The sequence below is a fragment of the Pogona vitticeps genome, chromosome 1, assembly GCF_051106095.1.
Source record: "Pogona vitticeps strain Pit_001003342236 chromosome 1, PviZW2.1, whole genome shotgun sequence".
Taxonomy (NCBI): domain Eukaryota; kingdom Metazoa; phylum Chordata; class Lepidosauria; order Squamata; family Agamidae; genus Pogona; species Pogona vitticeps.
The window spans coordinates 347,874,085-347,901,556 of record NC_135783.1 but is presented as its reverse complement, the minus strand read 5'-3'; the positions used below and the strand labels follow the sequence as shown (position 1 = coordinate 347,901,556).

Below are 27,472 nucleotides of genomic sequence, written 5' to 3'. Positions count from 1 at the left end.
TTGAGCTGGAATGAGATGAAAGTCCTGAATTACACAGAGAAACATTGGCCAGTCTGCTGTGTTTTGGGCTCAGAGAAAGTTTAATTATTGAACTAATTTTATTTCCCACAGCGCGCAGTTTGGGTGTCGCTGCCCTACTTTGTTCAGGGGCTTAGCACCTACTGTTTGGATTGTCAATGACTTTGTTACTGACTCCTACACACCACCCAGCCCTGACTGGCACCAGAATGTGCTGAGAAACCTTATGCTATAGCTGCAGACCTAAGCAGCGTGTAAAAAATTGCAGACAGCTTCCACCTATATGGAACAAGAACCAGCCCCTGCCAAAGTCTGAACGTTGACCCATCCTAGGGCCCCAGTAGCTTGTGCCAGATTCGCTGAGGACATCCTGCCGTGCCAAAACCTGTATTGCTCCATAATAAACTCTTTATTGGGGAGTCATCTGCAGTGGATGGCTTGAGCTGCCAACGAAAACACTTGGCCAGAGACAGCATTGAAGTTCTTGTAAAAAAAAAAGTTACAAAGGAAAAAGGAGAAAAAGGGAGAGAAAAGAAGGCCAGACGAAAACTGCAGAAAATTCAAAGAGCCAAATGGTTAACCGTTTAAGTGAATTATAACCGTTCAGTCAAACTAGCCAGCTCTTTTTAGAGAGAAATACTTATGTCACATCTGTGGTCCTTCATAAATGCCTGCTGGAGCACGCAACCCTAACGTTGGGTGTTGCTACCTTGTCCAATAACACTGTTCTTTCTGTAACAAATATTTTCAAATTGCTGTATAAGCAAGAAGCCTCTCTTCCTTGCTTTTGTCCATCTCAGCCAAAGAGTAAGTGCTGATAGGGCAGAATTCCCAATTGCCTAAATAACATTTTTAAAAGAGATTCTAGTTCCCCAGAGCCCTAAATTTCGTTACATTAATCTATGATAGAGCAGAACTTTTCACATGCACCTCTGCAATGGATTTTTTTAAAGTAGAGGAAATGCTTAGGAATGAAAAATGCATAAGTCCATGCCAGATCATAGGAGATGCTTAAAATGTGCAAGAAATTGAAACATTAGGGCGGTGGTTGTTCTTTTTCTCAATATGATGACCTGACATGTTGTTTTGGGATTGTATTAAGTGTTATTACAATATTTAATTATGCTTTGTCAATATAAATTTAGTTTCAAAATGCTGTTTCTAAGAACAATTTTTATAATACAAAAAAATTAGTACATTATAATCAGATTAAAAGCAGCAAAATGCATTTTGCATATATTTCAACCAGATGAAGTCAGACCTAGTATGACCTACTTTATTTTATTTATTGAAAAGGTATATTGTGATCAGGATTCATTTGGTTCTCACTGGTTCTCTGCCACTTTAAGGCTATAGTTCTAAGCACACTTGCTAAAGAATACTTTAATAAAGAAGACTATGGAACTTAACATCTTAGTAAATGTACATAGATTCTACTGCACAGAGGAATGGTTTCTCAAACCCTTTGATCCTGTTAGCACAACATATTCCCCATCTTCTTTACTCTGCATACGAGGTAATTTTCAGACTCGGAGATTTTGTGGTCAAACTCCTATGGAATCTGTTGGCGCAGACTAGGGTGGGGAACTGTAAGTGTTTGGTCAACAACTCCCACAATGCCTTGTCACTGGCCATGGGCAGGGATTAATGTAAGTCATTGGCCACAGCATATGGAGACCAAAGTTTCCCCACCTCTGGTTTTAGACATTACCTTGTACATTCTGGGTCGGTTGGGATGGGGGCAATAGGGAAGAATGCAAACTGACAGCCTATGACGAAGCTCTCCATGTACAGAGATAACAGCAGAATTGGGAGACGGCTGTATTGATGTGTACGTCCAGACAGATTTTTGGAGAGCACAGGATGTTTGGATAATTGGGTTGGGAAGCTCAGTGGGAAATACCAGCATAAGCACTCTGGTCATGAGGGAGGAGGCTGACATTTTTTTCCTCTGGAAGAACAAATATTTGCAGTCCTTTGGGACTCTGGACTGGGTTATTTAGGGTAGACAAGAGACTCAACTATACAAATTATTTTGTGAGTACAAACAGCACTGGCTAGGAGATTCTGGGGGCTGTAATGCCAAAAACTACATTGTCTAAGGTCTATGTATTATCCTGTTTGTATAGCATGAGAGAGAGTCATATATATTGATTGATTGATCAGTCCATATGTGATGTATAATTCTCAGAATATGCAGATAGCTAGAGATACGCATTCATCCTATTAGGTAACTGAGAAGTGTATGTGAAAAATAATTCTAATCATCACTGCCCACCTAGTTTCAACAGATATCCCCATACTCATTAGTGGCACATTTAAATGGAAATACAATGCCTGAGTCTCTTTATGAGGTGCTAACTGTGTTCAGGGTTAAATAAACCCTGAGCCCAAGGTGTTTATGAGGAACAACCCTAAGGGATGATGCGTAGGCTCTTATCAGTTCGCCCTGGTGTTTTAACAAGCAGAGATCTTAACATGATCTTAACATGATGTTCTTTCAGAGTCATCATTGGTGACTCATATCATAGCTCATAACCCTGAAATTGTGTGTGTGTGTGTGTGTGTGTGTGTGTGTGTGTGTGTGTGTGTGTGTGTGTGTGTGTGTGTGTGTGTGTGTGTGTCTCCTGAAGAAGAGCGTATCTGTCATCAAGGCACAATAATAGGAGATGTATTAAAGCATTTAAGTGGCAAGTGCTGTATGTATTATGATTGTGTGTGTGTGTATGTATGCATGCGTGTGTATGTATGCATATTTATTTATTTATTTATTTATTTATTTATTTATTTATTTATTTATTTATTTATTTTATATCCCGCCTATCTAATCAATTAAGACTACTCTAGGCGGCTAAATATGTATGTATGTATATGTATGTATATATATGTGTATGTATGTGTCTATGTATATGTGTGTGTGTGTGTGTGTGTGTGTATTATCTATCTATCTATCTATCTATCTATCTATCTATCTATCTATCTATCTATCTATCTATCTATCTATCTATCTATCTATCTATCTATCTATCTATCTATCTATCTATCTATTCTGTTGAGTTTCATAAGGTTTATTTTGAATTAAATGCATGAGATTGCTGCCTAAGATTTCTTTAATTAGGTGATAGTATTTCTTACGTGTTGTCTGTGCACTAGGTGGCAAGTATGTACTGTATTATGATTGTCACTCAACTTACAGAGTCCATTAGGCTAAAAAGTCATTTGCCCCCAACATTGTCAACTTACACTACAAGCTAACCAAGTAGAGTAAACGTAGTCAGTAAATTAGTTTAATCAGTTTAAAAAGGCTTTAGCATTTAAACAGGTGTATGTTTTGCTTCCAACGAAGAAATTTCATACAAATAACATGAACTCATTAACTGATCAGATAGGCGGGATAGAAATAAAATAAATAAATAAATAAATAAATAAATAAGAACCAATTTTTCTTTCATTTTAAAACAATCTTACACATGTTTACCTGGAAGCAAATTCTGTTGAGTTTCGTAAGGTTTATTCTGAATTAAATGCCTGAGATTGCTGCCTAAGATTTCTTTAATTAGGTGATAGCTCTTCTGACTTGTTGTCTGTGTACTAAGTGGTATCATCACATTGCTAAATTCAACACAAATGCTACCTTTAAGATAAAGTACTTAAAGAGATTTTATAGAAGTCTGAATTTTAAAAATACTTATTTCTTCAAAATTGTCTTGGGAGAGTCAGTTTTTAATAAATAGAATTTGTTCTAGAGACACTAACATTCCTATTATTTTTTCCAATAGCTCCTGGTACCTTGATGGGAGATTGCTTCTGCTAATTACCTCTATCTGTATTGTCTTCCCTCTAGCGCTTCTCCCTAAAATTGGTAAGTAGTTTTAAAGGAGGCATTATTGCTCTCATAATTACTATTAGCAGTGGTGTTCTTTTTTAATAGCAGTTTAATAGAAGGGCTTAAAAGAAACTTCTAGTGGGCTGTTGCTTTAAAAAAAATGATTCAAAGAAAGATAGAGGGAGAGATTTATTTGCAACTTACTCTGTCCTTCAGCCTAGTTAACCTATTACTTAGATTGCAGTAGTATTTTGTCTGCTGTACTAAAATAAAACCTTTACAGCAGCACATTAAAGAGCTGCATTTACTTATAGCATGCCATTAGTGGTAAGCCCATTCTAATTCTGCCCTACAAAACTACATAAATGATCTGTGACAGGCAAGTTGGAATGTTGTTATTCTGAGCTTTAAGCCCAGATACCAAGCCCTATAATGGGAAACATACCTATGCCATGAAGCGCTTTTAGCCCTACATCAGGATCACTTTCCTTATAAATTGCCTCTTATTTTTACTGTTATTTTACAGGCTTTCTTGGCTACACAAGTAGTTTATCATTTTTCTTTATGGTGTACTTTGCTCTTGTGGTAAGTCTCAAAGAAATCCAGATCACTGGTTACGTTAAGTTTTCTTATTATTTTGATGGATTTCAAACTTTCCTTGAAACGGATGTCTGCTTTTTAAAAACGTGCCCTAAAAACTGATGTATTCCTTCTCCTGTCCTTTATGTGTGGTGTGTGTTTGCTGTTGGATAAGTTTGTTTGGCTGAAAAATCAGAAATATGGAAAGATTTACCATGGTTAATTTTTTGGACTGTAAAATGTAGTAGAGTGTATTTGTTTTGCTGACAGGGCAATGAAAAATACAGGCCTATGTACTTCCCAGTCTCTCCCTCCCCCTTCTCCGCATGCGGAATGGAATTTTTTCATCTACTCCCCCCCCCCCAAATCACCATTTAATGCAACTCGGGCAAAAGAAAATGTCATATATTCCAAGTAAATTGGATGTACATGTTAGTTTAATAACGAAAAGGCATAAGAAGCAGCCAGTCTTTTTTGAGCAATTGAATGTATATATCAATGCATCAAAGACCCTATTCTTTCCATCTGAAATTGATATTTCTCTACCCTTCTTTCCCCACTGCCACCCCGCCATTCTCTCTGTCTATGTGCCAACTAGGGCATTTCAGCGGTGATATTTACTGCCAATAGTTCCTGTATGTCATTATGGAAAGCAGAATACTGGAACACATTTGCTTTGGTAAAGAGGGTATGTAGAAATGGAGTAGTATTTTTGGCTTTATAGCAGCAATAGTCAAGATGTAGTAACGGCCACCAACCTGGGCATCTTTAAAGGAAAATTTAATAAATTCATGGAAGATAAGGTTTTCTGTAACTATTACTCTTGTACTCTCGCCATTAATGAGGACAGTATGCCTCTGTATATCCATTGGTAGGGAACTCAAGAGGGGAGATGTTGTACCCATGTCTTCTTTGTAGTTTTCCCTTGGGAAACTGGCCACCATAGGAACAGAATGCTGGACTACATAGGCCTTAGGTTAGATTGCTATTTTCTTCCTGTGCTGTGATATCATTTGCACATATCAACTTGCTGATGTTTCTTCCACCAGATTCCATTCCTCTTTTATCTGACTCTAATCCACCTTTCTGGATGAACCTTCTTCTCGCACTCCTTTGTCTATGGGAAACCACTCTGTTTCAGATAATCTGTTGTAACAATAGCCTCTTGCCCAGAGGATAGGTGCAATCAAATACTGTATTATGGTAGATCTACTCTTTCTACAGTGGTCCATTGGGTTGTATGATATACAGTACATACACAGCGAAAGGCTTTGCTGTAATCTATAGAACATAAATGGATTTTCTTCTGAAATTCTTTGGTGCATCCCAGTAGCCAATTATATTTTCAATACAATCTCTAGTGTATCTTCTTTTTCTGAATCCAGCTTGAACATCTGGCATTTTTCACTCCATATATGGTAAAAGTATATTATATCTTGAGTATGGCTTAGCTTTTATGGGGAAATAATGTCACGGTCCCATAGTCACTTCTGTCTTTGGCATCTCCTTTTTTCAAACTGGATAGTACATTGCATCCTTGTTTTCTCTATGTGTTGGCATATTCTTGTTAGGATTTTGTTAGATTTCAATATATGTATTATGAAATAGTTCTGTTTTATTTCAAGAGGTGTGAGAGCACATTCACTTCTTTTTCTAAAATTATGCATTCTTCATCAAAAGATCCGTATTTGAAGGAGTCTGTATTCCCTGCATCTCTTTGCTACAGTTTTCATTATACAGTGGTGCCCCGCTAGACGCGTATCCCGTTAAACGACAAAATCGCTTGACGATGCCTTTTTTGCAATTGCTATAGCAATCGCAGAATGATGTTTCCTATGGGGTTTTTTAGTTTAACGACAATTAGGTACCTGCTTCGCGAACCGATTGTTCACAAGACGACGATTTAAAACAGCTGATCGGCGGTTTGCAAAATGGCTCCCCGCTGTTTTCTGGACCTATTTCCGCAAGACACAGATTGCAAAATGGCCGCCCTATGGAGGATCTTCACTGCACGAGCAGGTATTTCCCCCATTGGAACACATTGACCGGTTTTCAATGCATTCCAATGGGGTTTTTCTTTTCGCATGACGACGATTTCGCTGTACAGCGATTTTAATGGAACACATTATTGTCAACATGCGGGGCACCACTGTATTGTTTTCAGCATCATAACCCTATTTTAAATTTCTCTGTGACTTCTTGGCTTTTTTTAAATTACTTGATATTTCCTTCTGTTTCTCTGCAGTGATTATTCTCCTTGTCAGCTCATAGTCTGAATCACAGTCTGCTCCTGCTCTTCTTTCTTCCAAGTTTATCATTTCCAGAGTAAAACACTTTGAAATTATCTGATTGAAAATGGCATATTTTAGGCTATGTTCATTCATTCACACCAAGTTTGTGATCGTTATATGTTCCATTTCTTATTTTATAATTCTGATTCATCCCTGTCAGTTTCCAAGTTCCAGTTATGTCATGCACCTTTGGGTTTTGTTTTCACATCTGTGCTGATCAGCAGCCGAATGTTCTTTTGGCATAGTGGAGTTGTTTCACTAAGAACAGTGCTACTCACATTTATCCTTATCTCTTTTCCAAGAGCCTATTGAGTACTTTCTGACCTAGGAGTATATCTTCTACCATTGTCTTTTGTTTCATTACGATTATTGCAGATAAGCATTTACTTTTTTCTCTACTAACAGGATACTGCCCCCCCCCCCATTTGGATTCCCTTGTTCTGTTAGCAAAAATTCAGGAACAAGATAAATACAGATATAGCTGCAAATAAAACAACCGTGGCCTTAATCCAGCCATACTGTAGCCCCAATTTTCTATCTGTAGAACAGAGATAATAAGGGAATACATAGTACTGTAACACTGACAACACATTATGGAGATAAGAAAGCCTTAACTTCACATCCCTATTTAGCCACAAAGCTTACTGAATGACACTGGGCTTTTACCTATTTCTTGGCTTGACTCAGTCCATTAATAAAAATAATACCTCCTATATGTGCTATGAAGTCAGTTCTGACTTATGGCGATCCTTTCCAGGGTTTAGAGTACTTGGAAGTGGTTTACTCTTCCCTTCTTCAGATGGCACTTCTGGGACTGTGCAGCTTGCCCAAGGCTACACAGGCTGGCTGTTCTCCAGGGAGGCACAGTGGGAATTCAAACTCCCAACCTCCGGCTCCACAGTCAGATACCTAACCCACTGAGCTATCCACCCAACTATCCCAGAGTATTAATGATAGCTAAATAGCAAGACCCACGGTATGGCAATTAAACTGCAGTTCTGCAGTCAAGCCTCTGCTCATGACTAGAGACGGGAATGAATCTTGCTGGTTCGTTGATTCATGCTGGTTTGTCCTTCAGATGAACAAGTGTTTGGTGGTTCCCAGCTCTGCCTCTTTTGGCAGGCACCCACTCAGAGGTAGCGCCCTGGCTTTCCTGACCAGCCTCTTCAGTGGGTGCCCATCTTAAAGATGAACCGGCACAAACGGACAAACCGGCGGTTCGTGGCCATCTCTGCTAAAATCTGAGTTCAATCCCAATGGATTCAAGTAGCCAGCTCAAGGTTCACTCAGCCTTCCCAATGGTCAGTAAATTGAGTATGCAGCTCCTGTGGGAGGAGGTACAAAGTGTTCTTTGAATAATTATGTTGTTGTCTCCACACCCCCTAGAGTTTTCTGGCACTGTGGGGCAGTATATAAGTCAAAACAATAAATAGGAACCAACAAACTAATACAGGACCATCAACCCCTGGAAAGAAGGATGGGAAAAGATCAATTAAAAAGATTAAAAACCAGAACAATCCAGCAATTTCTTTCAAAGAAAGAGGCACTCGTGATGCACCCAGATTTCTGCTGCCATGCAAAAGAAGGAATTTCTGTCAAAATGAATCGGATAAACGTCATACATGAGAAATGAATGTGAGCTCAGGATTCCAGTCAGCCCTGCCGACTTGGGACTCAGGATGAAAGCAGAGATGTTAGGAGAGAATTGCTGGCTCTGTTCCATTGCAGCAGATTCAGGAGGGGTGGAAGGATGATGTTAGGGGCCAGAGCTGCGTGTACCACGTGGACTGCCTTGTGCCCCCCAAGACTGACCTCAAATGCAGGGGTAGACACTGCCTCATCATCCATGTCGAAATAAAGATTCAGCTGGCACTCCACTCAGCCTTTGTACTCGTACACAAAAAAGTTGGGGGAGGGAATCAAATAAATGCAGGCAATGAAAATTGAGTGGTGTAATGATAATCTTTGTAAAGATAGTTTAGTTAGGTATTTTATTCCCTCCCTTCTCCTGTTTCAGAGGTTGTTACCTGCCCTGGAGTGGACTGGAGTTGAAATGAAAATAAATGAGCTAGAAGAAGTTGCTTTTAATTAATTGCTATCCTTCCCTCTGTGTCTTCCACCTGAGCCAGCTTGTTATGTGGATGTTCAGTCCTGAGAATCAGGAATTCCTCTAGACCCCTACGGCTTGCATCAACTTGCATGCAGGTTTTGGGTAATGTGGGCAGCTTTATTTTCCTTTCTTTTTTTTTTAAGGTAAAAATTGAGGCAAGGCTATCTAGCAAAAATGCCATCTACCATGTGAGACAAACAACCCATTAAGGAACTGAGTTAGGTGATAAAAATCAGACTTCAAAGCTGTCAGAGGAACTCCTTAAGGGCATTGTCACTCAAAAGTTGCAAAATACTTCTGCAAGGTCTTGGAGTTGATCATCTGCAGCTTGAGCTATAGGAGGAACCTCCTGTTAGCTGAATTCCCATTGCTTTGGGCTGACATCGGTTCATCTGTCATTTCCTTCCTTCCTTGCTTGCTTGCTCATTTACTCACTCACTTATTTGTGTTATATTTCTAACCCACCCTTCTCCAGTGAAAAGCCAGTATACATGGTTCTCCTTCTCCTCACTTCTTCCTCAAAACAATGACAATGTGATTGGCAGGAGCAGCAAGATATAAATTTAGCTAGTAAATGAAAGGTTGGTGCCTATTAAATAAAGAGTCACGATAATAAAGACAGGACACAAGCCGAAATCAGCTAGGAGACTCTAACAGCTGTATGTTGGTAATCAGGGAGATATTTAAGTTACAATCCTCCTTCCTGACACACTGATTTTTCTCTATAGAGGAAAACTCTATAAAGTAGTGTTTCACAAGCTTATATTGAGGCACAACATATGTAAATTCCTTCCTTCCTTCCTTCCTTCCTTCCTTCCTTCCTTCCTTCCTTCCTTCCTTCCTTCCTTCCTTCCTTCCTTCCTTCCTTCCTTCCTTCCTGGTTCAGGAACAGTATAAGGCAAAATTCAAGCATAGTTTAAGGCAAGCAATGCTTAACTTTCAGAAATGTTCAGGCACACTGTAAGGCTTCGATCCTTGATGTCCCCAGGGTCCCTCTGTATGCAAGTGGGGCTACTTAGAAGGTCCTCGGGAGGTTCCATCTGTGATGGTAGCTTCCCTCTGGAACGCATACGGCCATTTTTAAAGGCGAGAGGGAGATGTGCTAGACTACATTGGAGGGCCCTCCAGACTGTGGGACCACACAAGGAGATTCTGATGGTCACAGTATTCTCAGGCGTAGGTTGCTGTCTTTTTTTGAACTCTTTATGGGACTGCTGCATAAAATAATATATGAACACAACCCATCTTGCTAATCTTTATTCTAAAGTAATGTAAAGTGCTGTAGTGCCAAAGAAGATACTATCTTTACTTTCACTGCAACTTTCATTTCATGTTTTTACAATGTATAGCTATGAATAGATATGGGGCAGATATTATAGATGTGAACTGTTTTGTTTTTTTAAAACCTACATGCATTATATTCACTAACCAGCAAAGTTTATAAATTACATGGTTGGGGTTCAGGACAGCACAGCTCTCTCCTTTGAACCTGCTTGGAATTTGAGGAGGGCTGTTGTGTATCCAGCCATCCCAAGAAGTTTCACACAAAGCAAGATTTCTCTATAGGAGGACTTCCGTTGTGAACACCCTCCCAAGGGAAGTCTGACAGTTGCACTCATCAGGCGTTTAATGGGCCGTGGAGACGGTATTGTTCTCTGTGACCTTTGCCCTCCAAAACTGGTTTTAGGGTTGGCATTTGGTATTGTTTTTAATCTCTTCTTAAAGAATATTCGCTTTTAAAAAAAATTGGTAGCTTTTAATATGTTTTTTAAAATTATTGTACATCAGTTTGAAGGTCCTAGTTGGACAGAAAGATGATTGATAAACACTTCTAATAAATGATAATAACTAAATTAGGCTGTCTTCTGACCTTACAGATCGTAATTAAAAAATGGTCCATTCCTTGTCCTTTACCACCAAACTTGAGATTCTTCCAGGTATGCAAATTATTTGAAGTACTTCCTGAATTGTTACAGTCTTTTACATAATCTTTCAAAGTGTCATCTGATTATTTTATAAGTGCTTAAAATTGATCAATCAGTTTCAGTGTTTTGAGTGGTCTAAGTTATTCTAGAGGCATTTGTTCTTCTGGAGGTAGGATTCTGTACACATACAGAAACCCTCGCTGGGTGTTTTGAAGAGCCATTTAAAGACTTGGCTCTTTAGGCAGGCCTTCCCTCCTGTCAATTCTTGAAATCTATCTTTTTGTTTTCTATTATTCCCATCTTGAATATTCCATCTTATTGATTCACTTGTTTAACGTTACAATGTTTTTATGTTTCTTATATTTGTAAGCTGCCCCGAGTAGATGCTGTCTAGGGGGCGGGGTAGAAATCTAATGAATTTAAAATAAATAAATAAAAATACAGCCATGCAACAGTGATTTCTGACTCTGCAGGTCTTGAATGACTTGCAGAAGAAGGTGTAGCCCTCAAAGTCACCCTATCTACAGTATATTATTTCTAGATTGATTGATTTAGTGTCACTTCTAGGACATCTTGCTCCCCATAAAGGAACTCAAGGCATATGTTTAAACAAGTGAAATTAAAAAACACAATAAATTGTACAGTTAAAAAACAGTGGAGTAAGTTGATAAAGGAAGCCACAACCTTGATTTTGCAAAAGCCGAAGAAGGATCTAACTGATAGAAGCTTTTGGAGGTCACTCATTCATAGGATCACTGTAACTTGGAGGCAACTTGATGGCACGTAACAACAACAATATCTTTAAATAAGAGGAACATGAAAATAAGTTTGAATATGCATTTTGGTTATGCTATAATTGCCACAATCCTATTGGCATTTGCATAAGATTTGAATAACTTGGTGTAAGTGCTAGAGTGTGTGTCAGTTGTGTGCCTGGTCACATGCTGAATTATGTAACTGGAATGGATCCCAAGCACCTCATCAATTAGCTGCAGAAAGTTAAGCAGACCTTATAGGCACATGAATACGTTTCTAATTCATGGCTGCCAACCCATCTGTCACATGGGTTGATCCACATATGTGGGACTGCAAGTTCTAGAATTCCTCACCATTGACCATACTGGCTAGAACTGAAGTCCAGGGACCCAGGGGGACCATTGATTGCTCCTTGGACATTTTGGCACATGGACAGTTCAGCAACTGTCACATGAAGGTAGATGCAGTGTGATTTATATGTTCGTTCCTAAGATACTGAGGTCGTTTTTGAAATTACATGAACTGGATTTGGCTGAAGAACTTCACCCAATTATTTCCATGTTTATCTTACAGGCTTCAAATTCTACTACAGAATGTAAAGCAGCGTTGTTTAATTTTTCCAAGGAGGTAACCTTATAGCATTATTTTATAGATCACAGATGCTTTTAAAACTGTGTTTAAACTTTGAGATAAGTCAGGGCTTCTCAGACAGTATTTCTTTTGCTGATGCTGATATTTTGAATTGGAGGGACAGGTTAACTGTTTTTATTGTGTATGGCATGAGCCCCACTGTGAGGAAAGGGTTAGGAGAGAGAGACCACCTGCCCATATGCCATTTCCTCTCCCATGGAAGACAGGGTTCCTTCGCCCCACAACAATCCCAGACCAGGCAAGAAGGGAGGCAAGGGGACACACACCCTGCAGAAACAGAAAAGATGGGAACATAAGAAGAGCTGTGCTGGATCAGGCCAAGGGCCCATCTAGTCTAGCTCCCTGTATCTCACCGTGGCCCCACCTGATGCCTCTGGGAGCACACGAGACAATGAGAGACCTGCCTCCTGATACCCCTGCATATGGCCTTTGGAGGTCCCTTCCTTTTAAGCCTGGAGATTACACATCCCCATCATGACTTGTAACCTGGGAAGGAACCAACGGGAGGAAGAGGAAGGACGAGAAGTAGGAGAGAGAATATATAGAGGGGGAAGGAAAAGGACAGGGAAGTAGAAGCTGGATGGACAGAGTCAGAGAAGGAGATGGTTGGCAACAGACTCCTTGCGGGGTGGGATTGACAAGTAGAATCCCTGGATGATGGAGTGGGAAAGGCAGAAGGGACCCGAGGAAGGAGGAACCTGAGAGGAGAGTGTGGGTTTCTAAAGAACCACCCTATTGAGGCAAGACAGAGAGGTGAGAGAGACAGCGGGTGGAAAGGGAAAGAAGGGGCCAGGAGAAAGTCCAAGCCAAAGGAGATAAGCCATGGAACCCCCTCCTCCCCGAGAGACAGCCTCCTCCCCAGAGGGAGGTGAGTGCCAAAACTCAAAAGAAGAAAGGGGGTCAAGGGGAGAATGGTGGGTGTCGCTGTCACAGGAGATGCCAGAGGTGGAGATTTCCTTTAGGACTCAAAGGAAGAGCTGCCAAGGCACCCAGAGGAGAACAGACTTGGGGGGGGGGCGTTATAGGGAAGTTGCTGAACCCTTTCCTCTCCCCATTGGAGGGGGAAGAGAAGTTAGGTTTTTGGCACGTTTAAAGTGAGCTGCAAACAAGAAATATAAATGCATACAAGCAAGAAAGTGACTTAGACTCGTCTGTGGTGGGGGAACAAAAAAGGGGGACAATCCTGACCCCCACACCTACTTTCACTCTTCCAGCACACCCTCCCCCAAAAATAATTTGCCAGGGACAAAAAAGGCCAGCAGTTCCCCCAGAACACTTAGGGCTCACAATTTGTCATTGAAAAGCTTGGAGGCTCCCAGACCTGTTTCAAACCCAAGTAGCCTTTTTTTAAAATTTAGAAGTGACCCTGTTTGAGAAGTAAATGTATTTACAGATTTTATTTCCACTCTCTTCTCTTATTCTCTCCTCTTTTGTTGTGTTTTTAGAGTGCTTATGCCATTCCAACCATGGCTTTCTCATTTCTGTGCCATACATCAATATTGCCCATTTACTGTGAGCTCCAAAGGTAACACGTCATTTATAAAAAATATGGAAGTTAAACTGCAGTTGTGTAAAAGTACGACGAGTGCCAGGCAATCTCTTTTCTCCTTTATTTACGGCTTCTCTGGGAAAAAAACTGCCAGATGTCCCCTCCGTTATCAGTCAGTGAGTCTGCAGAGTGGACTAGGATTGTAGATGTACAGACAAATCACTGAAATTGCTCCAGCCTGTTTGTCCTGTTCCATTCAGGAACGTTGGCAAGTATTTGGATCCAGGTCCTAAGTCTTTATTATCAAGTCCCGAGTTCCAAGCCCAAGTCCCTATTAAAAACAAGATTTTTCCCCAGAAAAAAAAGGAGTGGGTCATGAAGCTATTAAAAAAAACCTGACTTGAGTCCAAGTTGAGTTATTCATGCAACTGAAGTCTGACTTGATAGCAAGTCCCCATCCCTGATTCCTTTACAGTGGCGCCCCGCTTGACGACGATAATCCGTTCCAGGAAAATCGCTGTTAAGCAAAATCGTCGTCAAGGGGAAAAAAACCCCATTGGGATGCATTGAAAACCGGTTAATGCATTCCAATGGGGAAACACCTCATTGTCCAGCGAAAATCGCCCATAGAGAACTGCTGGTCAGCTGTTTAAAATCGTTGTCTTCCGAAGCTTCTGTCCAGAAAACAGCCATTTTACGAAGGGAAGCCATTTTGCGGAGCCAAAAAAAACATCGTTTTGCGAAGAAACAGTTCGCGAAGCAGGGACCTAATCAATGTAAAGCGAAAAAACCCCATAGGAACCATTGTTTTGCAATCGCAATCGCAAAAAAACTCGTCAAGCTATTTCGTCATCAAGCGGGGTCGTCGTCAAGCGAGGCACCACTGTATTTACAAACTGCGGTCACTTTGTCCATTATCTGTATCTCCCCACCTGTATTAATATGATAGTCATATAGTCTCACTCAAATGGCTGAAGAAGTACCATATTTTTCCATGTATAAGACTATACTGTACTTTTGTCTAAAATCTTTAGACTAAAAATTGAGGGTCGTCTTATACATGGAAGTATGCTGAGGCGAGAACAAAAATAAGTGGAGGGGAAAGCAGGGATCAAAGTGATCCTGCAGGGCTTTGATCCCTGCTTTCACCTCCACTTGCTAAGCCCCACTTAGATTTAATTTGGGGTTAGAAAAGTGGGGGGTGTCTTATACATGGGGGTGTCTTATACACAGAAAAATACGGTAGATTTGATCCTCGAAAGCTTGCATTAAAATAAGGCAGTATTTAAGGCTATAACAATCTCTCTTTTTTGCAATTTTCTGGTGAAAAGCTGTTTCCCATATCGGCTGAACTGTACAGGGCCAAGGCAAAGGGGGCGAGGAAGACAAGCCTTCATTGTTTCTTATGAATAGGGAGAAGTCTCAGAATTGTCCCTCAGGAAAGGCAGTTAGAGTATTAGATAGAAGCCCTGCTAACTTTCTCTTTGCCACCGAGACCCATCAGGCCCATCTAGGGAGAGCCTGTGGAAGCAACTTCCCTCTTGCATGCTTTGTCTGTTGTTCTGATTTACCTGTTGAAAGGATAAAGTGGGAAGGAGGAAAACTAAGTTATTCATTCCTGAGCTCATTGGAGGAAAGAGAGGATATATATATATATATATATATAACAAATATTGATTGTTTGATTGATGCTAAGGCTGGAGGTTCCGCAGAGGCATCATTAATAATAGCCATGTGATATTGCTCCTCCTTTTACTGTTCCTAATGTCCAGAAAGCACTTCTCTTTCAAAGTTCAATCAGCCATTTAGGAACTTACCTAAGTTCTAAGGACTTCACTAAACAAAGGAGTCTATTTCAGGTGTTTCTTAACCATGGGAAATAAATCCATTGATATCTATGATTGGGCAGCTGAAACATTAATCAGTGGAATCTTCTTTTCTGCTCACATCTCAAATAATTCCAATCACTTTTTCCCCTTTTTTTCTTAGTCCTTCCAAAAACAGGATGCAAAAGGTGGCCAACACAGGAATTGGTCTGAGCTTTCTCGTTTATTTTGTGTCTGCACTATTTGGATACCTCACTTTTTATGGTAAGGATTGTCAAGGCATTCAATCCATTTTCCTTTACAAGGAGGAAGGAAGATCTGTACGCATGGTGACACTTGACACAACCCACCATAGGGCTGATATTGCTGTTTCCCTGGCATTTTAGCTTTAGCCAATACCCAAACGCTACATGCACTACTAGTGGGTGGTTTAATGGGTCACATACTGGGTAAGCCTAGTTTAATATGTTGTGATAAGAATTGTATCTGGGTTTTGTCTTCTGAGCTACTGTCTTGTCTGGATTCTTTAAAAGGTTGTTTTGTCCAATACACCTTTGCCACTGTTGTCAAATATAGGAAAAAATCACTGAAATCGAGGAAGTGAACAGCGGAGAAAACTCATTTCTGGAGGACTAGTTACATGGCAAGAGTCATGATGACTACACAGTGATGGCGAACCTATGGCACGCGTGCCACTGGCACGTAAAGCTCTTTCTGCTGGCACGCGAGCCATAAGTCGCCAGATCACTACTCCCCCCTCTCCTCCCACAGCCAAACCTGAGCAGGCAGCTGCAACTGTGGTGCTGGTGCCCAGACAGGTGCTGGGTCAGGATCCAGAGCAGCTGGTGCTGGCGTGGAATCCGGAGTGGGGTCTCAAGGCAACTCCGTGCCCGGGATTCCCCCTTCCGCTGCCACTTCCAGTTCCGCCACCACGACGGTGACACACCACCCCCTGTTGTTGTTTTTCCCTCCAGTTTGGGCACAGGAGCCCAAAAAGGTTCTCCACCACTGGATTAGACCCTTGGGTCCTAGAATCCCGCCAGTCATACGGTCTCTTCTGCTCAAATAGTTTTCCCCTGGATTTGTCACTGTGGTTTTCTTCCCTAGCCTGGCTGGAAAGAGGGTCACCTATCAATATCTAAAACCAGAAGCCCAGGCATTATGTTGTCCTGGGATCCCAGTTATGTTATCTTGTGCTTGTGGTTTATTCATCAGGGACTGAAATGTACTCTCTTCTTGTTTGCCCTATTTCAGAGTCCATTTTAGCTATTTAAAGTAGTGCCCAGCGTGGAGACCTGGCTCATAAAAAGTCCTCCTTGTGTGCCATTTAAAACCAGAAAACTGAGCAAATGTGATAGGGAAATGAAGTGTACACAATTGTGCAAAACCTCTAAACCAGAGATAAACACTAAACCACGTGAGTGATTGTGTTTTATCTCTTTTTGTACTGGATGAAATAGGCAAAGGGAGGTTGTGGATAGCAAGAGAAAGCCTAAGGCTAGACAAAACTGGGGATAATGCAGATGTCAAGAATGCAATGAATACTTGCAGATTCTGTCATCATGGATGAAATCAGGTGCTCTGTCAAGAAAGCTGTCAAACATTGAAAGAGTTGTGCACAAGAATTAAAAGATCAGTGCTTTTTAAAAATCATTAGCAACAGTAACAAAAAACCCTCATGAATTTGCACATGTTAGAAAACCTTGTATTTCCAGGGGGGAAAAAAAAACATGTATTTTGAATAAATTGCAAGGGTTTTGCACAAAATACAAATTTTTGCATACTTCTACAATTTTTCACAAAATGTTACGAAATGCAACACACACACACACGCTTTGTCTCTGTCTGTCTGTCTGTCTGTCTCTCTCTCTCTCTCTTACCCGGCAGGGAGAAACTGTATAACATCTTCTCTTCTCACCTGCAAGAACACAATGAAGATTTAAAACCTAGGGTGCCACACACTTGTATAGGTGTTTTAGTTTTTTAGTTTGAATATCTGCTCCACCCAAAATGGAGAACTTTGCACATATAAGACATTGCACCCATAGCTACTTGCACTTTTTCAGTATATAGTTAGCAGGTCATCTGATTAAATCAACACATTGCTCTTCACTGTTTGAAAACTCGTATTCACAAATTGGTCCACAGTTTGTGTAGAATTGTTCCAAAGGCCTGGGTAACAGGTATCTTTCAAACATCTGGTGATGTGTACTCTACTGTACAAAAGCAAGTGCTTCAGTAAATGCATTAGTCAAAGTGCTGCAAGAAACTAGCATGCTGACCCCCCCCCCCTTTTCAGCAATAAAATGCATGTAAAATGTTATCCTACTCTGGTAGGGGGAAAATCACCTAGAAAGCTTGGTAAGGCAAATGGTCACCTTAAGAGGGGGAAAAAATCTCCTGTGATGAGCTTCAGTCATAATATATGGCATGAGCTTAGTTGAAATCTGCAAAAGGAGTATCTGTTTTCATGCTAAAATTGGATTTGCACAGCCATATTTTCCAGGTGACGACCCCAGCTATAAAAGGCATTTTCATTCATCTGTTGGATTTTCTTCCTTCTTGCTTTTTCAGCATTACAAACAGCCGTAGTTCAATAACAGAAAAACATCAAGTTATATTCTTATTACCTTGCTTGTCTAGATTGGACTAGGCTTTTGTTCCCTTAACCCATCATATTTTAGCACTTCTTACACCTCAGTGGCTTTCTTCTTTTTAAAGGTCCGTCAAAATACTGCAGAAAGTTGGTGAGTGATCAGTTTTCAAATGTGACCTAGCCAGTGGATGTAGATAGCAGCTTCGTGTTTGTTCAAAAGCATGGTTATTGTGCCTTGATTTTTGCCAGTCTTTGTGGAATAATGTTGTCTTTCATCATTTCCAGGAGACAGCTTTTGAACCTTTTACCCCTTTCTGTACTGATATTATTGTAGCATAGAGTCCTGGAATCATGAACATTTAAATACATGTCGACATGTTCATTTAAATGAATGTCTGTCTTCAAAGGCCATTTAGAATACATCTGTAACTCACAAAAGTTTAGTAGGAAACATACTTTTCTTTGCTACTCTGCCTATCAATTTTTCTCTCTCTTTTGGACTGGAGTTTATTTTTGAGATACAAGTAAGTTGACTGTTACAAAGAACTATTTGGCTTCCTCCCTCTTTAGAGCACAGGTAACTATACCTGTGCTATTATTTGCATGTTTGAGATTGGCCTCCAGGGTAGCACACCTGCCCTGGAATATACCGTATTTTTCGCACCATAAGACACACTTTTTTCCCACAAAACAGGGGGGTGGAAAGTCTGTGCGTCTTATGGAGCAAAGAAAACAGATTATATTTTCCTGTTTTCTTCTCCTAAAAAATTGGTGTGTCTTATGGAATGGTGCGTCTTATGGAGCGAAAAATACGGTATATAACGTGTGATAGATATGTGGCCTAAACACAGCAGTTCTGTTTGCCTGGTTTCTGTTAGCTGAACAAGAAATGCCATGAAATAATGCTTTCAAAATATCTGAAAGTGAACTATCTGTGTTTGATGTCTAATTCTTTCAGGGATAGGAAGACTCTCTTGATCCTCTCCAATATGTATATTTCACTTCTAATGTCCAACATATTGGGAACCAATTTATTTTTCTTTCGGGGACATCACTTTCTTTCACATTTTTTGGGCATGTACTGTATATATACAGGGTAATATAAAGAAGACCTGAATTCATGAGAAAAGAGAATGGGAAAGTGAGAAAGAAGGAAATTAAAATGCTGGTAGTTATTACAAAATGATTCCTGTGATGCTATTTTTCCTATACTAAAAGTTTCATTAAACCATTAATTTGAAAAAATGAGGTTGTCAAGTGCTTGGTAGGAAACTTCACAAAATAAATTCCATAAATATTAAACTTCCAGAATACTGGCTTCAAAATATTCATTTCCTTATAACTGGGGGTGGGGGGTGGGGAGAGAGGATTTTTATGACATTTCACATTTTGTCTGCAAACCACATTTGAAACCACAAGCAACTTTAAATATGTTTATTAGTAACCTGGCCCCTTTTCACCAGATTACTCACAAACATCTTCAACCCTACCCATAAAACCTACTCATAAGTTCAAACACAGGTTGTAGGGGAAAATATGACATGTCATAGAAATGCTCCCCCTAGTTATAACTCTCAACGCTGCTTAGACAGTATGAAGTTGTTTTTACATTTGTTTGGTATCAGAACTTGCATGTTATCTCCGTTACAAGCTCCAAACCCACACTGATTTTTCACAAAAATAGACCAACTTACAAAACACATCTTAGAAGAGCCACTTAGCTGAACAAACTGAGAGCAAGAGTTTTTATGGGAATATTGGATGGGAATGCAGGAGACCCAGTGCCTTGTGCCCACTGGACTATGGATCTCACTGGATAAGCTTGGACTTCTCACGCTCTCTCGGCCTGACCCTGTTCCATAGGGTTATTGTAAGGAGCAGATGAGGAGAATGCCTTGTCTGCCTTGAGATCATTTAGGGCAGGCAGGGTATAAATGGAATTAATGATAAATACATCCTATTAATAGTAAAATTACTAAAGGCAAACACAGAAAATGCAGAAAGCTAGAATACTTGGGTTTTGTAATTATTTATTTATTTATTTATTTAATTTATATGCCTCCCACACTACCCAAAGGTCTCTGGGTGGCTTACAGCATCCAAAATACAACAAAGATATGCAACAATTAAAATACAATTAAAATATATATAAAATTGCCATCGGACCCACAGCTAATATTATTTCAGTTAAAAGCTTTCTGGAACAGGAAGGTTTTGACCTGGCGCCGAAACGTCATCAGTGTCGGCGCCAGACGAATCTCAGTCGGGAGGGCATTCCATAGTCTGGGGGCAGCTGCCGAAAAGGCCCTTTGTCTACAAGCCGTCCCTCTTACCTCCTTGAGGGACGGCTCTTTCAAAAGGGCCCCCTGGCTAGATCTTAACTGCCGGGTAGGTTCATATGGAAGGAGGTGGTCCTTCAGGTATCCAGGGCCCAAGCCGTTTAGGGCTTTATATGTCAAAACAAGCACTTTGAATTGGGCCCGGGCAGCAACTGGTAGCCAATGTAACTTATACAGAATCGGCTTGATATGTTCCCTGGAGGCCACACCACTCACCAGCCACGCCGCTCGATTCTGGACCAGTTGCAGTTGCCGGACCGTCTTCAAAGGCAGCCCCACGTAAAGCGCATTGCAGTAATCTATACGGGATGTTACCAGTGCATGTGTAACTGTCATGAGACTCCGCTCGTCCAGGTAGGGCCGTAGCTGGTATAGTTTCCGCAGCTGAAGGAAGGTGCCCCTGGCCACCGAGCCCACCTGGGCTTCCAGTGTTAGACTGGGGCCCAGGAGCACCCCCAGGCTGCGTACCCTGTCCCTTAGGGGGAGTGTAACCCCATTCAGGGCAGGGAAATGGCCCTCCAACCTGTCCAGCGAAGCACCCACTAACAGCACTTCCGTCTTGTCTGGATTGAGTTTCAATTTATTGACCCTCATCCAGTCCATTATCAGGTCCAGAAACGAGTTCAGCACAGAAACCGCCTCACCTGGATTGGTGGAAAACGAGAGGTAGAGCTGAGTGTCGTCAGCATATTGCTGACTCCTCAGCCCAAACCTCCTGATGACCTCTCCCAGCGGTTTCATGTAGAAATGAAAAGTATAGGTTGCTACCGCTGATCATTCCAAGTAAAATAATCAGCAGAGAAGAGAAATTATGATTTGAAAAATCAAGAGAGTGGTTATATAGCACATTGGCCAGTATCTTATTAGCTAGGCCTGTGAGCAGATGTGTAATTGGCCTAGTTTTTGGATTAAGATTAATAACTGGGTGACTAAGGCATGGTGGCAGTGGTGGGAAGGTTAGTCCTCCTGCTGTTCCTTGAATAGCATGCATCTGGGTGGTTTTCAGATTTTCCACTGCCTGAAAACTGAATTATTTGCTGGAGACCCTCTCCAGATTGATCACGGTATCCATGGCTGTGGTTTGGGGAGCAAAGTCTAAAGCACACCGCTAGTTCAGACAGGCTCTGTCTGTTTCATAGGGTAGCCTGTATATCGCTCTTTTCAAAAGGCAATCTACTACATATATGTTTCTGGCTTAAGAAGTATGAAGTCAAAGATGGGTTTAAAGTTAAAGGACCAGCAGGAGGAAGAGCAAAGCCAACTTTTAAATTTTCCCATCAATGTTTACCCCATGAGATAGGTTCACTGTCATCTCTAGTATGGCATTCTGCTGGGTAAGGTCTTACCCAAAACCAGATCAAAGTTTTACTGCTTGTCAGGCCATTTTACAGTTGCACATTACTAAGTTTGCTCGGCTTATTTCTAGCTACTTCTGCACTGTTGTATGAAGATGATGATGCTTACTATGACTGGTTTTAATCCTACAGTATTTATTTTTACTAGCCGTGAAGTTGAAGAGTACAGTACTTTAAAATACTTTTAACAGTGAATTGAATTGAGGCACATTTTGGATATAACCTGACTTCTTTCAGCCCTTCCTAGCTCATGTATAAGTGGCCACTCGGTTGTTAACAGGCTCATTGCAGGTAGAAGAGGGCCAAGCAGAGAGCTTTGCTTTCTACCGCTGATCTTCTTAAGAAAACCTGGATAAAACTTTGCGCACAACACCAGTGTTCCTCTGGAAACAAATTGAAAGCCATCATAATAAAGGAATTCTCAGAGCTTAAAGAAGCTACATTTTCAGATGATGTTATGTGCTGTTAAGTCAGGATCAACTTATAGCAATTCTAATAGGGCTCCTTAAGGTAAATGAGATATTTAGGGAGTGGTTTTACATGTCCTGCAACTCCAGTGAGCTTCCATGGCTGAGTGGGGATTTGAACCCAGATCTCCTGAGTCTTACTTAGTCCATCACTCTATCCACTACACCACACCAGGTAGCTTTCACACAGTAGCTCTTACGACATCCCAGCTAGGATGGCCAGCGGCTGTGCTGGCGGGAGGATTCTGGCAGCCCAAATGAACAAATAAAAAAACTTTTCCAAGCTCTGAGAATTTTAATGCATGTGGTATTAAATGCATGGGGTGAACTCCAGTTCAGACCATGACTTATAGTCTGCTCCTCTTTTTCAAAAACATTTCAGACCATGTGGACTCAGAATTGTTGCAAGGATACAGCAGATACCTGCCCCATGACACTGTCATTGTGACGGTGAAACTAGGCATCCTCTTTGCTGTGCTCTTGACAGTGCCTCTCATCCACTTTCCTGTAAGTACTTTCCTGTTGATTTCCTGCAGGGTCAGAATAGGTCATTCCCTCCCCCTCTAATAATACAAGAACCCAGGTTGAATCTGTGAACATAATTGATCAAAGGTTCAGAACAAACAAAAGCTTCTTTTCCCCTGATGTGTTGCTAACATATAAGACTTGCTCGTACTGCAAGATAATAGCAGTGGCTGCCCGCACGAGCAGTTTAAAAATGGAATTGGACCGGTTCACGCAAAAGAAGGCTGTTGGTGATCACAGATCATGACCGCTATGTAATACACCCAGTATCAGAGGCAACATGATGGTCAGCTGGAGACCATGAGCGGGTGGATGCCCTTGTAGTTGTTTTATATGGGGCTCTTACAGGAACCTGGCTGGTCATTGTGGGAACTAGGCATTCCACAAAGGATCTAGTTTGCTCCTTTCTCCAACGAATGCTGGATTCAGTAGGGTTGCTTTAATTTTACGCCTCCCCATATTTTACTTCAAAGGAGCAGAGAGCTGCTGCTGCTGCTAGCCGTAGCCATTTTTTGAACTTTGCTTTTCTGGAATGTTTGCCTTTTCAGAGACCAAACTAGACGTTACACAGTGGGAAATGTAAAGCTGCTACAAGCAGGAGACGGTGCTTTTGTTTAGAGAAGCGTTAGAGGAGAATGGGTTGTTTGCCCTCTTCCCTGAAAGGCCAGTTTCAGATCAAAGTCTCCCCACAAGCGGAATGAGGGCAAACAAGTATGGATGCTCGCAGTTTGTTGTGTAAAGTGTGCGTGTAGGCTTTACAGTGGCTTAGAGCAAATAATGATATATTGATTAATGGTTGCCCAGAAAATTGCTGTAAGACCAGTTCGCACCTTATGTAGAAACAAACCCAGGTGTACACAACAGGGTGTTATAGATGACATGGATCCCATACAGCTTTGCCCTATTCTCAAGGCTGGGCCTAAAGAACTCTTTTCCAAAGGTGTTAAAGATGTCACTCTTTAGCATGAGTCAATCATTTTAATTTTTGTTAACAGCAAAGCAACCCCTTTGGGTTGTTTTTTTTCTCCCTCCTGGTTTCACATTTATTTTTCTGTTTTTTAATTGCACAGGCAAGGAAGGCGGTAATGATGACGTTCTTTTCACATCTTCCTTTCTCCCTGACCCACCACATTTTCATCACTTTAGGACTCAATGCCACCGTTGTCTTACTTGCAATGTATGTGCCTGACATCACACACCTTTTTGGAGTAGTGGGTAAGATGATTTGTACGTGTGCTTGTTTCTTCTCCAGTTCTATCTTGTGTTTTTTTTTTCAATCTGCATGCATGATACAAAAGTATAAAGACACACAATGTGTGTGTGTGTGTGTGTGTTGTGTGTCTTTATATTTTTGTCCTCCTCTTTTCAAGGTTCAACTTCTTCAACCTGCCTACTGTTTGTTTACCCTGGGCTGTTCTATCTGAAGATTAGCACAGAGGACTTCATATCACGACAGAAACTTGGGGTAAGCTCTGGATTCTTTAGTTGCATTTTTAAGTTCTAGCGTGAAAGGTTGACCGTATTTTAGTGGGCACAGACAGATGTTCTCTCCAGAGTCTAAATCAGGTGGGCAGCTGCCCTCACATAGAGCTGTACTACCTCCAAACACTATTTTCTTTTCCCACATCTGAAAGAGGCCAGACGTTCACTTCCAGTTTTGAAAAAACTCAGGTTTAACCTAAAATAAGGTATACTTTTTACTTTAGAGGACTGCTACTCCTAGAGGCTTCCAGGTGCAGTAATACCTGGGTTTACGAAATTTATACATTCTCCGGAACATTACGTAATGCAGAAATTTCGTAAACCAAAACGCCGATTGCCATAACAGCGGCGGCACTACTAACCTCCAGGCACAGTGCATCCTGGGGAAACTTCCTTCAAAAACCAAAAATAAATAAATAAATAAAAGGAAACTGAGGCATTACTTTCAATGGATTTCCATTCGTAAACTGGAAATTACGTAAACCAAGGTGTAGTAAACTGAGGTACTCCTGTATAGCAGTTCTCTCCTATTAGAAAAACTTTCTAACTGTTAGAGTAGTACAGCAATGGAATCAATTACCTTGAGAGGTGGTGAACGCGCCAACACTTGGAGGCATTCAAAAGGAACATAGAGAACCACCTGGCAGATATCCTTTGATATGTATTCCTGCTTTGAGCAGGAGGGTGGACTTCATGCCTTATAGGCCCCTTCCAACTTCCCTATTCTATGATTCCCCAGTGGCAGTAAGTGCAGCTGTTGTGAGAGTGATCTATAGACTATAAAATGGGGTGGAACCCCACGTGTGGCCTGCGTATAATGGATCACCCACCCCTCAGCAAGGTGATGCATATGCGTTTGTCTGGTTCTGCATAAAATACATAGTGTTAAAGATGCGCTTTTCTGGTTGCTGGTCTCCCTTTTTGCCCATAAAGAAACAAGTTGTGTACGCTCTTCCTGGATGCAGGAGGTCTCCCATAGCAGAGGTGATACAAAGAGGCATTTTATAGGTTAGTGTGATACAGGTTTGCTGACATGTGCCAACTACTGTCCACTCTGACTCAAGGGGGATCTCCTGACTCTCAAGGGGAAGGTTGTTTCCTAGTCCTGCTCACTTGAAGAATCCCAAGACTGAAACCGAGGCTCTTGTACTCAGACCATACGCTTTGAGGCAGGAAATGTGAAGTGTGACATAAACATCTCATGTGAACAGTCTCCACATTTATCCGGAATCTAAATTCTATTTGTTTGCAATCTTTCCTGCACACCAGGTTCTACATAATCCGTACCTTTGAATAATGTGTTATCAAATTGGGTGGATAACTTTGTCCAAGGCTTGAGATTACAGCAGCCTTAAATGGTTTCCTAAACCACCAATATAACATGTTTCTATGAGTCGGTGTCTTTCTTTCAGTGACACTGACTTAATTTCAAGATATGCTATACTTGCTTTAAATGCAGTCATGTAAGTTTGCCACCACTTAAGGGACAAAATTATGTTCTTCACTTAAATGACAATGTGCTAAGTTGATTTCTGCTGCTAAGGCTTTATATTTTTGTCTTGTTTCCTTTACAGGCATGTGCACTGTTAGTCTTTGGCTTCCTGGTTGGTCTTGTCAGTTTAGCCCTAATTACTTACAATTGGATTCGTCAGTGAAAGAATCCCTGCCTTCTTAACTCAAACGGACGTTTCAGCAGTGTCTATAGTAAAATTACACAGATGTCAGAGAGAAGACTTCACTGAGGTCTAAAAACCATGACAATCTACCCTGGCAGTCAGCTTTCTCCTGCCCTTTTGCAAAGCTGGGCTGGAACCAGGGGAGAGCCCAGCAGCCGCCCTGCCTTTCTTTGGCTTCCTCTCTGCACTGATCTTGCACTGTTAAACTTCTCTGCCTTGCAAGTGGCGTAACTGAAATTAAATACGGAAACTCAGAACACATTGACAACCTATTTACATTGTCTAGTGCCAGGGATGTAAACAAAATACTGTGAAGAGGGTAGTTTGTGGGACTCTCTGTTGGGAGTTGATGAATAATTATATGCCTTGTACACAAATGTGGAAGAGTTACGGCTGAACTCCAAGAACAGAGTCAAGTCTTCTGAGAACATCCTGTTGAAAAGGGCCAAAATCTTGCTACACCTGCTGCTGTCAGTTTCACTGAATCAGCTTCCATTTGTTTCCCCCCCTGGCCTCCTTGCCCACAGAAGGCTTGGATTTGCAGATGCAGCCGAGCTCAGCCTTGGCCTGATTAATGGCTGCCATCCAAAATGATGGAGTTCGGTGGAGAAGCAAGAAACACGGGTGAATTTGCCCTGTTTGCCCAGCCGTCCAGACTTTTCAAATGAACTGCACGTTGTGTACAGTGATCCTTTGGTATATTCAAAAATAAGATGATGGGGCTGATGGAAAATTAAACTGTGGCCTTTGGCATATTTTGGACCATTAAACCTCCATATTAAGAATTGTTCATAATGGCCATCCAGATCAAGGTCAGCTAAGCGTATTAACAGACAGGGTAACGTCCCTTCATGCCGCTTGCCTCGCTCCGGATTTTCCAGCAGGACTGCTGATGGGCAGGGGGGAAATCACTGTTCTGACAGCACCACTCTTATCTCCTCTTGGAAATCTTACACATCAAGAAGAAAGTTGTGTGAGACAGTGACCCTTCAGTGATACGTAGAGGGCCACTTTCATGCAAGGGCACTTTCAGGTAACAACTATCCCCATAAATCTTGGCCTCACACAGTGGTGTTACAGTAGGGGTTTCTGGTCTCAGGTGGATTCCAAAGCCACCCCAACCCCCAAATAAAAGTCCTTCCCCCTCCCCAGGCCTGTTTTAACCTTAAAAGAACCTTTAAAATAATGAAACTGAAGGTAAGAAATTGAGCCCTCCAGTGGTCCGAGTAGACTTTGTCTGGGGGGGGCAGGGTAAAAATCTAATAAAAGTAAAAGGTAAAGTTCCAGAACCTCACGTTAAATGTTCTTGTGACAGAGCATTAGTTAACTTCTTTCTGTTGTGATATTTTGTACGTATATAGGAGCCTTCTTTTTATCCTATACAAAATGAAGACCGTAATACAGGACAGGCCTCCCAAGTTTGATTTGGCCCCAACTTTTCATTCATGGCGCTCTCAAGTAACAGGGCTGAAATGTCACTGAATTACAGCATGCCGATAGTTATGTGGTGCTGAAGAAGCACCCTGGTGGCGCTCTGGCAACTGGGGGAAGCTTGTATTAA

At 41.2% G+C, this 27,472-nt stretch overlaps 1 protein-coding gene across 2 annotated transcripts in view; it reads left to right on the top strand.

Annotated features, from left to right (window-relative positions):
- SLC38A6 (solute carrier family 38 member 6) overlaps positions 1-26,696 on the top strand; it is a 71,321-nt gene extending 44,625 nt beyond the window's left edge. Inside the window, exons 7-16 of one of the 2 annotated variants that reach the window (XM_020813199.3) lie at positions 3,798-3,880; positions 4,371-4,429; positions 10,702-10,761; positions 12,079-12,132; positions 13,602-13,681; positions 15,635-15,735; positions 22,611-22,735; positions 23,824-23,968; positions 24,124-24,218; positions 25,810-26,696. In XM_020813199.3, coding sequence (XP_020668858.3) covers positions 3,798-3,880; positions 4,371-4,429; positions 10,702-10,761; positions 12,079-12,132; positions 13,602-13,681; positions 15,635-15,735; positions 22,611-22,735; positions 23,824-23,968; positions 24,124-24,218; positions 25,810-25,890 — 883 coding nt within the window. In that variant the 3' untranslated portion in view covers positions 25,891-26,696. The remainder of the gene's footprint in view (positions 1-3,797; positions 3,881-4,370; positions 4,430-10,701; positions 10,762-12,078; positions 12,133-13,601; positions 13,682-15,634; positions 15,736-22,610; positions 22,736-23,823; positions 23,969-24,123; positions 24,219-25,809) is intronic. The other variant, XM_078383778.1, reaches the window with a different exon arrangement.
- Positions 26,697-27,472: the final 776 nt, after the last annotated feature.